Source organism: Carassius carassius, chromosome 28 (assembly GCF_963082965.1).
Source record: "Carassius carassius chromosome 28, fCarCar2.1, whole genome shotgun sequence".
In the NCBI taxonomy this organism is placed as follows: domain Eukaryota; kingdom Metazoa; phylum Chordata; class Actinopteri; order Cypriniformes; family Cyprinidae; genus Carassius; species Carassius carassius.
The window spans coordinates 44,592-57,146 of NC_081782.1; the positions used below are offsets into that span (position 1 = coordinate 44,592).

A 12,555-nucleotide genomic window follows, 5' to 3' on the forward strand; every position below is an offset into this window, starting at 1 on the left:
TTTAAACCTGGAAAACAATCTAATACAGTGGGAGAACACTGACAAATTTGAAACTCTGAAAAATTCTTTGCGCTACATTGTAAAATTTTTGTTTGCAGTTCTGAAGAAGGAAATCTAAAAAAACAACAATGTTTGCAGAGATATTTTTTATTTTTTTACATTTTGCAAGCTTGCCAATCTTATTTTTCGATCTTGCAAAACTTTTTTTGTAAGATTTTGAGTTTTCGAACACTTAGTTTTAACCTTTCAGACCTGTATTTTCAGTTTTGAATCAAGGCAGGATTTAAATCCCATACATAGTGTGCATAGTGTAAAGTGCATAATTTGGAACGCAGCTCTTCAGATCCACTAGAACTCAAAAATCTGTGATTTTATAAAAGTAACAATTATTTTCATGTAATCTTAATCTTATCAGAAATAAAACTGATTAAAATATGGACCATTTATTGTTATTTAAATGGTTTATCCTGATCTTCTTACAGGGAATGTAAGCAGCACATAAACGTATTTAATAAAAAGTCAAAAAAAAGTTCTGATTGCTACATGTAAAACTTAAACGTTTATCTGAGGAATAGACGTCTAATCCACTTCGTCTGCAACAGAGAGCAAACTGTGCACAAACGTATCTAACAGGAAGCAGAAACTGTTGTTTTCAACTCCTCGTCGACTGAAAGCCGATCGGTTAAAGCCAGGAATCGAACCAAGAGTCCAACGCTGAATTATAAACGTAAACATTAACAAACGTAAAGGGGCACGAGGGCCACCGCGCTACATAATATCTCCATTACACATTTAATGGATGATATCGTGTCTCAGTTTAATATTAGCCTAAACTTGACAAGTTCGAACTTATTTAAACGCAGTGCTCCGATGTGAAACTTGAAATAGCACTTTGTGCATTTTTACTCAAGTTCACTTTAATGTTATTGCATTGAAAAACTCGTTAGTGAGTCGTGGATTTAGCTACAATATGGTAATGAAAAAAAACATCGCTCCATCTGTGTGCTTTTTGAAAATATAATGTTTCTTATATTATTCGACAGTATTGTAGTCATTACGTGCCTTTGCAAATAAGGTGTTAATAGGCTGCTGCTCTTTTAGATAAAAGCAGTCTCACGTATAGCCTACACGACATTCTTCTATCTTAGAAATGCAGTTTCCCTTCAATGTTTTAACAGACTGGGTTGCTTATAATAGTGGATCGTGAGAGAGATGTGTTCGTGAGAATGAGAGAGGACAGCAGACCTGTAGTAGTAGGTACGTGTCTTTCATCATTAATGAGTTTCATTCGCGTTTACGTTAGATGGCAGCAGAGAAACACCAGAAGCTCTGCAGCATCCGCATCCGATCACAAGCGCGAGCTGCTGCCGTCATTACTGAACCGAACCGAGCCGAACACACACACACACACACACACGGGGACGCGGCACCGCTGCAGCCATCGGAACCAGACGAAATGAGCTGCTTTTGGATACACTCGATTCTCATCCTGGGATTCTTCGTACTCCTCGGATTTGAAGGTAAGACATCTGATGTGCTTTTGTCATGATCTTTATTTCTGCAGGCGCTCGTGAGGCGTGTGTTCATGGCGGTAGAAACAGAAGCTGTGCCACAGATAACTTCAGTCCACCTCACTGTGATGTCTCAGAGCAGATCGTTCTCGATTCTTGAATACAGATAGCTTGTTGTTAACATCACATTTCACCGAACGCGTCTCGGTTTCTTGGGTTTCTTTCTACTTTCTTCTGTCTCCGGATTGCATGTCGTGCTGGAGTGTGTTCAGTGAGTGTGATTCAGACGTGAATTAGCTGATTATTTCGTGGATGGATGGTTCATGTACGTTTAACTGAATGTAGCAGCGCATCTAGTGTGGATTGAAGATGAGGAGAGAACAGGATCTTCATCTGATTGTTGTAGAAGCCAGTGAAGGATGCGCTTCACAGACTGATGCAGGACTACACCTGCATGTGTCCTTTGCTTGCAGGACCTTTCAACTTCCAGTACTATGAAGCTTTCAAACAGGTCCTGCTGTCACTGTGTGGTTCAGAGCAGCTTTCATTGGCTCAGCTGGAGGAATGTGTTGAGATGGTGTTTGCACACAAGAGGCCATAGAACTGAGATATGGAGCTGTCCAGCACTCACTGATAATGTCTCATTATTTTAGAAAAACGTGTAGTTTGCTGCTTATGTGTGTTATGGTGTCAGAGCAATAATTTTTTTCCATCTAATGTTATTGATGAGGCTGCTTATGTCCATTAGTGCTATTGATTAGCTCTCAGGGTAAAGAGGGCGCTCATTAGCATGCACAGTAACTCTGGAACCCACAGACACTCAATTAGCTGTCTCTCATTTAAATTACAGCAAGGCTTTACAATGCCATTACAATATTTTTTTTTTCTTCCAGACATGAAGTTACAGTTACAAAAATGAACACAAGTGGTAAAAGCAGCTGAAGCTAATACTGTTTATTTTGATTATAAAGAATGAAGTGAGCACTAGTTAGTTTACGAGTTCACACTTACATATAATTAGCTGAAGTATTATAATTGGCGTGCAGTCCAGGGAAGGGCTCCGAGCTCAGGAATGGCCCAAACCTAGAGTACCCCCATATATAAAAGTGTAAAATGAACTCTAAGTGGAGGAGATGGGGTGGAGGGGGGATGCTGATAAACCGCCAATGGAGACAGGTTAGTTAGCTGTATTTATACCCTAGTGTTGATTATCTTAAGTGTGCTCCACCTGTGCTAATTAGGCTAAGTATCTGACGTGCTCCTCCCGAACCTTGTTAATGAAACTTCATATGAAACTTCATATGGCTTCATATGTGTACAGGGTTTGAATGGTGGATGTCACATTTTTCCATTCTGTTTCTGTTCTTCCAGTTATCCATACAATTACATTTCGATATACATTTCGAAGTCCCTATGAAATCTAAATGAAAGTTTTTTGGGTAGGGTGACCATATCCGCCGTTCATACGGGACACATCCCAGCCAGGATTTTAATATTGCCTAAAATATCCAGGTTTTGGCTATTTGCACTGTGCAGGTTGATCGTTGTGTAACATTAATGAGAGATATAAAGAGCAGAGCAAACGGCTCCTTGTGATTTTGAATCACTTTCACGTGTTTGTTCGTTTGTTTGACTTGAAGCATTGTGGGCACTTAGTTTTTTTTTTTTTTTTTTTTATTTGTGCGCGATGTTCAAGTCAGTCGACCGAACAAACACGTGCGCATATTTCACGTTGTTCCAAGCGAACCATGGCAGCGCTAACTGTCTGATCTGGACTCTGGCTCTGGTCCAGAAACTCGATCGCATGGAGCGGCTCATATGCACTAGTCGGCATATATTAAAATCTTTTACAACTACACAGCCACAGATTATGCCCACTGTTTTGTTTTACTAAGAGTTTCATATTGAATCTTGGGGGGGGGGGTTCTCTGGACTGAGTAGATATAAACAAAACGCTATTGGCTATTTTAAAAAGGGGGTGGGGCTGCTTGATACATCCCACCCTCTCTTCCTGTTTCAGTATTATGTCATCACTACATGTTTAAAGGCACTTCAGGGGACCTTTAAATTCTCACATAGAATGTTTCTTAATTCTTGAGGTAGCTGTAGTGATGTGGGAACAGTGACAAATTAAACCAAAGCTTCGTCTGTCTCTGTCTGTGTGCACAGGATGAGCTGCCAATAGAGGTCTCTGTTGGATCAGGTCAATATGGGCCTTCATCAGAAGTCGTTCACTCATTTACACACATTGTAGAATTCTCCAGGATATAATCCTACATTCTTCCAGGTCATCCTTTAGCAGCCACATGAAAATGCACATGTTCATCAGTTAGCAGGGTTTATGAGTTATTTGGAATTATTGAGGTTTGTGATCTCATTGTGGTATATTGTAGAAAATCATACAGAGGTTCCATACCTTTATGTTAATTCTGTATCATATGACATGATATGACAGGGGGTTCGGGTTTGACTAGGCTATTGTTTTGTAGAGCTCTTATCAAAAATCATGTCAAATGATTTGCAATATTTATGCTAACATTCACTCACTCATTGGTTTGGTCCTGATACTCTATTTGCATGCTGTTAAGAGATTTAGAGCTGTAGTCATTATCCATTCTGGTCCAGCAGCGTATGCTTGTGATGGGTGCACAAAGAGAACAGGGAAGGAAATGAATTCTGCTCTGGGAGCCATTGATTCCATTTGGCTTTCCATTTATTGACATCTACAAGGTGCTTCAGCAACCACAGAGGTTAGAAAGCCCACTCAAACCATGATCACTAGTTATGTGCAGTCAGAAGCGATGTTGTGGTCAATCCCCGGGAATGCTTCTGTTTTACTAGTATTCATTGATAATGAGTGAGTGAGTGAAGTGACATTCAGCCAAGTATGGTGACCCATACTCAGAATTTGTGCTCTGCATTTAACCCATCTGAAATGCACACACACAGAGCAGTGAACACACACACACACTGTGAGCACACACCCGGAGCAGTGGGCATCATTTATGCTGCGGCGCCCGGGGAGCAGTTGGGGGTTCGATGCCTTGCTCAAGGGCACCTAAGTCGTGGTATTGAAGGTGGAGAGAGAACTGTACATGCACGCCCCCCACCCACAATTCCTGCCGGCCCGGGACTCGAACTCACAACCTTTCGATTGGGAGTCCGACTCTCTAACCATTAGGCCACGACTTCCCACAACTTAATGTCAACACTGAACTGCATGTATCTGTTGGATTTATTTGAGGATAAGAAATAGTGGTGGAAATTATGATTCTTTTTAGAGATTCGTTCATTTTCAGTTCGTTCACCAAAATGATTCGTTCAGAATCGTTCACTGATTCGTTCAGTGACCATTTCTTCGTATTACACAAAATAAGCCAGCAGATGGCAAAAAAAAGAGTGTATTATGTGTTATGTCTTAAGCAACGAACGTATTCACTTGTTACAAAAACTGATCTGGCTTTATTAAAATGTGTGTATAATCACATTCAATATATAAAGTCTAATTAAGTTTTTCAGATGAACAAAGCACAAGGTTTTCTTGCCTAATTAGCATTTTAATTGTTTGGTCAGACAGTTTGTATATTATATATTCACATTCATAAATCGGGGATTAAACGTGGAGTTGCTAAATATCAAAACAAGCATATGTGCACAGTACAGTACTTAACTGCGCTTTGCATTTTTGCGAGATTGACATGCTAAATGGCAGACTAACCCGGTTTACTCTCATTCATTTCGTTCACGAACGAGATAAGCTATGTGCCAGTTCATTTCATTCACGAACGACATGTGTACCAGTTCAGTCATTTCGTTCACGAACGATAAGATCTCCAGATCTAGTTCAGACTCATATGAAACTCGTTCATTAAGGGCGTATTCGTTCACTACACTCAACAAATCACATACTCTGTCACATCTCATACTCGAAGGCTATTGGCTCGAGGTTGAGTAATTCTTTGACAGGATGAAATGGTTGTTACCCGGTTCACTGAGCTGCGCATGCGCTGCTTATAGCGCCGCGCTGCTGTGGAGGGAGGAACTTCAGTGAACGAGAAGTACGAGTCAGTGGATTACGTGAACGAGAACGATTCGTTCACCTAAAAGATTCGTTCAAAAAGAACGATTCGTTCACGAACGACACATCACTAATAAGAAATGAATCAGTTGGGTATAACGGAGTATTGTAATGTTTTCAGGGAACATATTCACAAAACATTTTATCTTACCACTTAGTATTCTGCTAAATAGCAGTAAACATTTTTAGCTAAGAGTTTTCTCTTAAAACCTATTCACAAAACTACCGAGACAAACTTTTACTAAGGAATAGACAGAAGTCTTAAGCTCAGAGTAAGGGGGCGGGGTCGAGCTCGTTGCTATGGATGATGTCATCATGTTTATTTACTATGCACACAGTGATTAACTGATAGTCTCTGTCAGAGATTTATTCATAGAAATATAAAGGTTTAAAAATAAGTGTGTTAATTGCCACATTCAAATAAAAATTTTAAAATGCAGGCTAAGTGTCACTAAATACATGTTATATAAAATAAAGTATAAGTTCAGCTAATTGTCAGCCTCTTACATGTGTGCTTCTCATAAACAGTTAGCAGATATATAAACAGCTTCTTAATCAACAGAGTGGAATAAACATGGCTGATAGGAAGTCATGCAAAAGTAAAAGATAACTAAACTGGATGCATACATGGATATAATCAAAAGAAAAGTTGGCGTTGGGATAACCTACAAAACCAAAAAAAAAGATGTGAAAACACATGTGTGCTAATAAATGTGGCGTGTTGGTTCTTCTAAACGATTGTGAGATATTGAAGTAACTAGAAACCCAAGCAGTAGCCCAACCCTCTCATGCAGTAGTACTGCTCTTCTGAAAAGTGTGCTGTGATTGAATGTTTTCACCATTAGGTAATCGTGATTATTTTTCTGATAAATTGGGTTTCCTCTAGTGTTAGTTTTCTTCAGATATAAACTGTGTTGATTTCCTGTCCTTCTCTTGAATCAGGAGCGGTTCAAACACTGAATGCTGAATCAGACGCTTGGTTTAATTAATGGCAGGAGCTCAGCTGACAGCAGTGGCTAAAAGCTTGTGCTGATTTCTGTCAGGAAAGGCACAGTCGATTGACGTCGTTGTGGTGATCTGCAGAAGACTGACATGTAGTGGTGACTGATTGATTCTCCAGCATGTCACAGACTGACTTTTATGAATCTTTAGGTTAGCATTAATTCATGCAGTTTATATCATGTACTTTTATCTATAGTGTATAGCTGATCTGTGGATGGACCTAGTGACACACTTTACACATCGTGTGTTGGGTGTTGACAGGCTCATTTATCAGCTCTCTGATTAAAATAGATGAATGAGATTAGATCAAAGATTAAATAGATTATGTTAGTTGCCAGAAGGAGAGATCACTTGATCTTTTTAACGCAAAAGTGATTAGAATAAATGGTAGCTCAATTTTAACTCTGAGATACATCCCTCCCCTTTCCTGTCTATTTCCCTTATTTTTCATTTTCAAAAGTATTTTTCATTCCTCGTTCTGTGCAGTACATCTCGTTACAAAATATATACAAAATATAATGGTAAGCTTCTGATTTCATACATTATTCATTTTCCAAATATATGGAGTGAAAGAGAATGTGAACATGGCCTTTGACTTGCTCTTCCCTAATAATAAAGATTCTAATAAGCACCATTACAATATCAGCAATCATGTAGAGTTGAGTAAGAGTTTAAGTTCAAAGCACATCTCTCCCAACAAGAGAAACAGCTGAAAGGAGGCTCTCAGGAACTTCCACTGAGATTACTGATGATCATGTGTTCATCAGATATCAGGTAAACATTATTAACAGAAGACTAGTGTATAGTGTTCAGAAGAGCAGATTTGGTGACTCGTCTGTGAGCGTGTCCATGAATGATTTCAGCTGGGTTAAAGCATCTCGGGGGATTGCTGACCCAGGACAGCAGCAGGTCTCACACAGACACGGAGAACAGAAAGCTCCTGATGTTATATCAGAGGAAAGCAGACCCAGTTCCCATGGCAACCTGTTAGAATACACAGCAGTGAGGAGCGAGAGGAGCACCAGATGAGCTCAGTGTAAACACACACATTCGGGGTCAAATCATGTGGTCTTTACACTTACATTTCAGGTCTTGAAAAACAAACTAAATGCTTTACTGTTTAGTATTGCTTTATATCAGGAGTATTCAGCTGAAGGTCTTAAACCGTATGAAAGACTGGTCTCATCTGTTTAGTCATTAGATGTATCGTTAGTTGCATTAAGTCAGCCAATCAGATTAAGAGCTATATCATAGATACCGCAAAATACATTCATATAGTCAAGAGTATTCATTGTTTTATTTCTACACATGATTTTTCAATTTCTGTTTTATTTCTTATTTACTGTAGCTGAAAAAGCTCTGTTTAACTCACTTGTATCTTCTTCATAAATTGTTAGCATCTTGGCTGGTGCAGTGATCCCTGAGCATCGGAGCTGTGTCTCGTGAGCAGCTGCGTGTTATTGACGTGAAGTAGAAGATGGACTGTATCTCTGTCGAGAGATCAGCTGCGTTAGAAGCGAAGCGTCCATCTGCTGTGACAGGAGAGATCCATGCTTGAGTCTTCACACCCGAGCATGTTCTGTGTGACGGTCATCTGTAAGTGTGAGACTTCTCTGATTGTGAACTTCAGTTATTCCAGCCGTGCTTCAGGAAACATGACGGACTGACTGAATCTGTCAAACAGCTTTTAGAAGCAGCCTATAGAAATGAATCATTCAAACAAACTGATTTGTGTGTACATTCAAGTGTGCAGCGTGGAGAACACATTGGGTTCCTTGGTTCTTATCTGAGCAGCTTCCAAAATGAATATGTGAAGATCTTAAATATTTACATTTATGCATTTAGCAGAGGCTTTTATCCATAGCGACTTGTGCATTCAGGCTATACATTTTTTTATCAGTATGCAAATACTTTCAGCAGCACAAAATTACTTTTATTTCCCATACTCACTCTCTCTCTGTCTCTCTCTCATACAGACCCACACACACACACACACACACAGGCATGATGTTAGGTCCAAAATGTCCTCCCATGTAGTAAATCTTGTTAAACACAAAACAGTGAGCCAGACCTCACTAGTTAAAGTCTTATAAATTTGTCAAATCATGTTTCTGTTTCAGTCTAGTGTTTTGGACAGGTGTCTGTAATAGTTGTTTAGTGAGTCAAGCTATAGAAAATATCTTTAACCTGATATATGATAAGAACATAAGTCTATGAGATGCCCTCACTAGCGAATAGAAGAAAGTGTGTGTGTTACGACTGGTCCGAATACCATTTTTTGAGCTTCAAAGGTTCGATAGTAATCAACTCTGAATAATCGAAGCTTCGGAGGGAGGGGCTGAACATATTCTTCTCTCTAATAAAGGCAGGAATCTCTGTCTGTTTGCATTTATATTATGTCGGAAACATTCATCCATCTGCTTCACGGGTAGTGTGTCGCTGCGGACCTAAGGGAATGCAGTGTTGCATTTTGGTGCAATATTGACACGCAACATATTCAGAATGAATAAACTTTTAATAAAGTACAGAACAGTGGAGCCGGAAGCAGCGTGCCTCACGTGTGCAGGGCTTATATGCTCCGAGAACAGACACTGCACTAGTGATACAAACTAGTGTTTTTGTCTTCTCTTCCAGACGAACAGAATCATGACATTCACTCATGGGCGATTCATAAGCCGTTTTTCCACAATCGGGCCGAACGGTTCTCTTTGCTTAACCGTTCCATTCCGTGCCAATCCGGTCCAGTCAGCACGGTTATGGTTTCATTTCCACTGTGGTGGTGATAAAGGAGCTCTGTGGAATTGCAATATAAATGCGTCAGTCATTGCCTTGGTTGTGTAATATGTGCGATATGGACGATGATCAAATATTTCTGTTTTTGGGACTCCTTTTTTCATCTGATATTTACTTTGTTCAATAACAGAAAAAAAGAACACAACTCGACGTGAAAAATAAAATAAACAAAAGGCGACGGTGGATATAATATCAATAAGTGCAAATGTTTCCTTCACAGACCAAACTGTCTCAGACATTTTTTTCTGCTTTATATTGAACATAGAATAGCTGTTTACTTGGTTGTGTAACCGTGCCAAGAATTCTGGGCCGAGAACAGTTTGTAATCATGCCACGCCGTACCAGGCTCACGTGGAAATACAACTGTAACCGTACCTGACAGTCCTTTGAACCGTTTGGCTTGGGGCTGTATTCAAGCGCGAATGAAGACCAAATGCCAGGTGTGAAAAAAAAGAAAAAAAAGATTATTCTTTTGAATTCGAATAATCACATATTCTGGTCCAGTCCAAGTGTGTGTGTGTGTGTGTGTGTGTGAGAGTGAGAGAGAGTGAGAGAGAGTGAGAGAGAGTGAGAGAGAGAGAGATAGAGAGGGAGAGTGTGTGTGTGTGTGTGTGTGTGTGTGTGAGAGAGAGAGTGAGAGAGAGAGAGAGAGAGAGAGAGAGAGGGAGAGTGTGTGTGTGTGTGTGTGTGTGTGAGAGAGAGTGAGAGAGAGTGAGAGAGAGAGAGATAGAGTGTGTGTGTGTGTGTGTGAGAGAGAGAGAGAGAGAGAGAGAGAGAGGGAGAGTGTGTGTGTGTGTGTGTGTGTGTGTGTGAGAGAGTCAAGTCAAGTCACCTTTATTTATATATCGCTTTAAACAAAATACATTGCGTCAAAGCAACTGAACAACATTCATTAGGAAAACAGTGTCAATAATGCAAAAATGATAGTTAAAGGCAGTTCATCATTGGATTCAGTTATGTCATCTCTGTTCAGTTAAATAGTGTCTGTGCATTTATTTGCAATCAAGTCAACGATATCGCTGTAGATGAAGTGTCCCCAACTAAGCAAGCCAGAGGCGACAGCGGCAAGGAACCGAAACTCCATCGGTGACAGAATGGAGAAAAAAACCTTGGGAGAAACCAGGCTCAGTTGGGGGGCCAGTTCTCCTCTGACCAGACGAAACCAGTAGTTCAATTCCAGGCTGCAGCAAAGTCAGATTGTGCAGAAGAATCATCTGTTTCCTGTGGTCTTGTCCTGGTGCTCCTCTGAGACAAGGTCTTTACAGGGGATCTGTATCTGGGGCTCTAGTTGTCCTGGTCTCCGCTGTCTTTCAGGGATGTAGAGGTCCTTTCTAGGTGCTGATCCACCATCTGGTCTGGATACGTACTGGATCCGGGTGACTGCAGTGACCCTCTGATCTGGACACAGACTGGATCTGGTGGCTACGTTGACCTCGGAACAAGACAGAAACAGACAAATATTAGCGTAGATGCCATTCTTCTAATGATGTAGCAAGTACATAGGGTGTTATGGGAAGTGTTCCCGGTTCCGGTTTACCTAATTAATGCAGCCTAAAAATCCTTTAACGGATTTGGATAATAAAAGCATATTAGTATGTTATGTGTATGCCAGGTTAAAGAGATGGGTCTTTAATCTAGATTTAAACTGCAAGAGAGAGTGTGTGTGTGTGTGAGAGAGAGAGTGTGAGTGTGTGTGTGTGTGTGTGTGTGTGTGTGTGTATGTGTGAGAGAGAGAGAGTGTGTGTGTGTGAGAGAGAGAGAGTGTGTGTGAGTGTGTGTGTGTGTGTGTGTGTGTGTATGTGTGAGAGAGAGAGCCAGAGAGTGTGTGTGTGTGAGAGAGAGAGAGAGAGAGAGAGAGAGTGAGTGTGTCTGTGTATGTGTGTCTTTAATGTTTGTAAATGTAAATTCTTAAGAACACCAAGGTATGAAAGACTTAAAAATGTTAAAATGATCTTCATTTCTCCAGTCCTTCGGTGTCACATGGTACATCTCAGTGAGCAGTGAAGTATGAGGCTCTGCAGAGGACATTGTTTCTCACTTAGTATATCATTTCATTTTTAATGGAAAGTGATATTGAGTCAGTTGACCTAAATCAGGTGAGTTTTGTGTTTTTCTACCTTGGTATATCCTGCACTAACACCTCCTCCATATCTGCTCGCCTGAGTCTCGGCAGGGTTTGTGTACTCATTTAAATCTAATTTGCGTGATCTGATGTGAGCATTAGTGAATAATTGATGTGATGTCGAGCTACTGAAGCACATCGGCAAACCAAAACACTTGTGTGGTCATAACAGGAGGACTGTGGGCTCTGAATGTGATTTAATTTGGACTAGAGACATTGTAATCAGTTTGTAGCCCACTTAGTATGATTATGCAGAATTGTTTTTATCTAAAAAAAAAAAAAGCACATAGATGTTTACAAGAGTGATTCTGAATGCAATGTTATTAATATTGTGAATGTAAATATATCTTCAGTGGTTCTAACCCTTTGACCAAGAAGATTAGATGAACGTGGTGATGAGCTTGGAAGGAGTTTGTGTTGTTCATTAATCTGTCCTGTCTGTACAGCCTCACTCAAAAATAAACCATTAGAATTAGAGTTAGAATTACTTTTTATGGTAATTATATAATACTTCAATTGGGCTTAACTTGTAGTGATCCAGGAACTTTCCTTGAAGCTTGTTTGATCTAGTGTTTGCTGTGTTGTTTTCTTCTTTTGATACCTGCCCTGGTGACTCTTATAAGGATCTCTTTTTAAGAAAGTGTCTTCTATAAAAGTAAATGTTTGAATTCCGTGTGAGATGAGCGATGTCCCTCACAGATGTAATAATGCTCGAGAGGAGCAGGATCAACTCTCAGTGCTGTTGGGCTCATAAATAGACTTGATAAGCACTGAGCTCATTTATATGCTAATTCTCTAAAGCAACATGTCATGCATTAACTGCTCTCCACTCCAGTGGACGTGAGAATCCAGCGTCATTGTGCCGTCTGAACTCAGTCAGAGAGGAACGGAGGAGCGCAGAGGAGCCTGGATCAGAGACTCACTGCAGATCAGTCCACAGACAACAGCTTCATCACACACATGGAGGAAAGGTTACAGGATCATGCTCTGATCTGCTGAATCATAAATGGATATCCTAAATATTGACATCCAGATTTTTTGCAATGCTG

General features: G+C 40.2%; 1 protein-coding gene across 1 annotated transcript in view; it reads left to right on the top strand.

Annotated features, from left to right (window-relative positions):
- Window positions 1-1,362: 1,362 nt before the first annotated feature.
- The window catches only part of lsamp (limbic system associated membrane protein), a 243,751-nt gene continuing 232,558 nt past the window's right edge, over window positions 1,363-12,555 (top strand). The window contains exon 1 of the mRNA XM_059513723.1: window positions 1,363-1,520. Coding sequence (XP_059369706.1) covers window positions 1,457-1,520 — 64 coding nt within the window. The 5' untranslated portion in view covers window positions 1,363-1,456. The remainder of the gene's footprint in view (window positions 1,521-12,555) is intronic.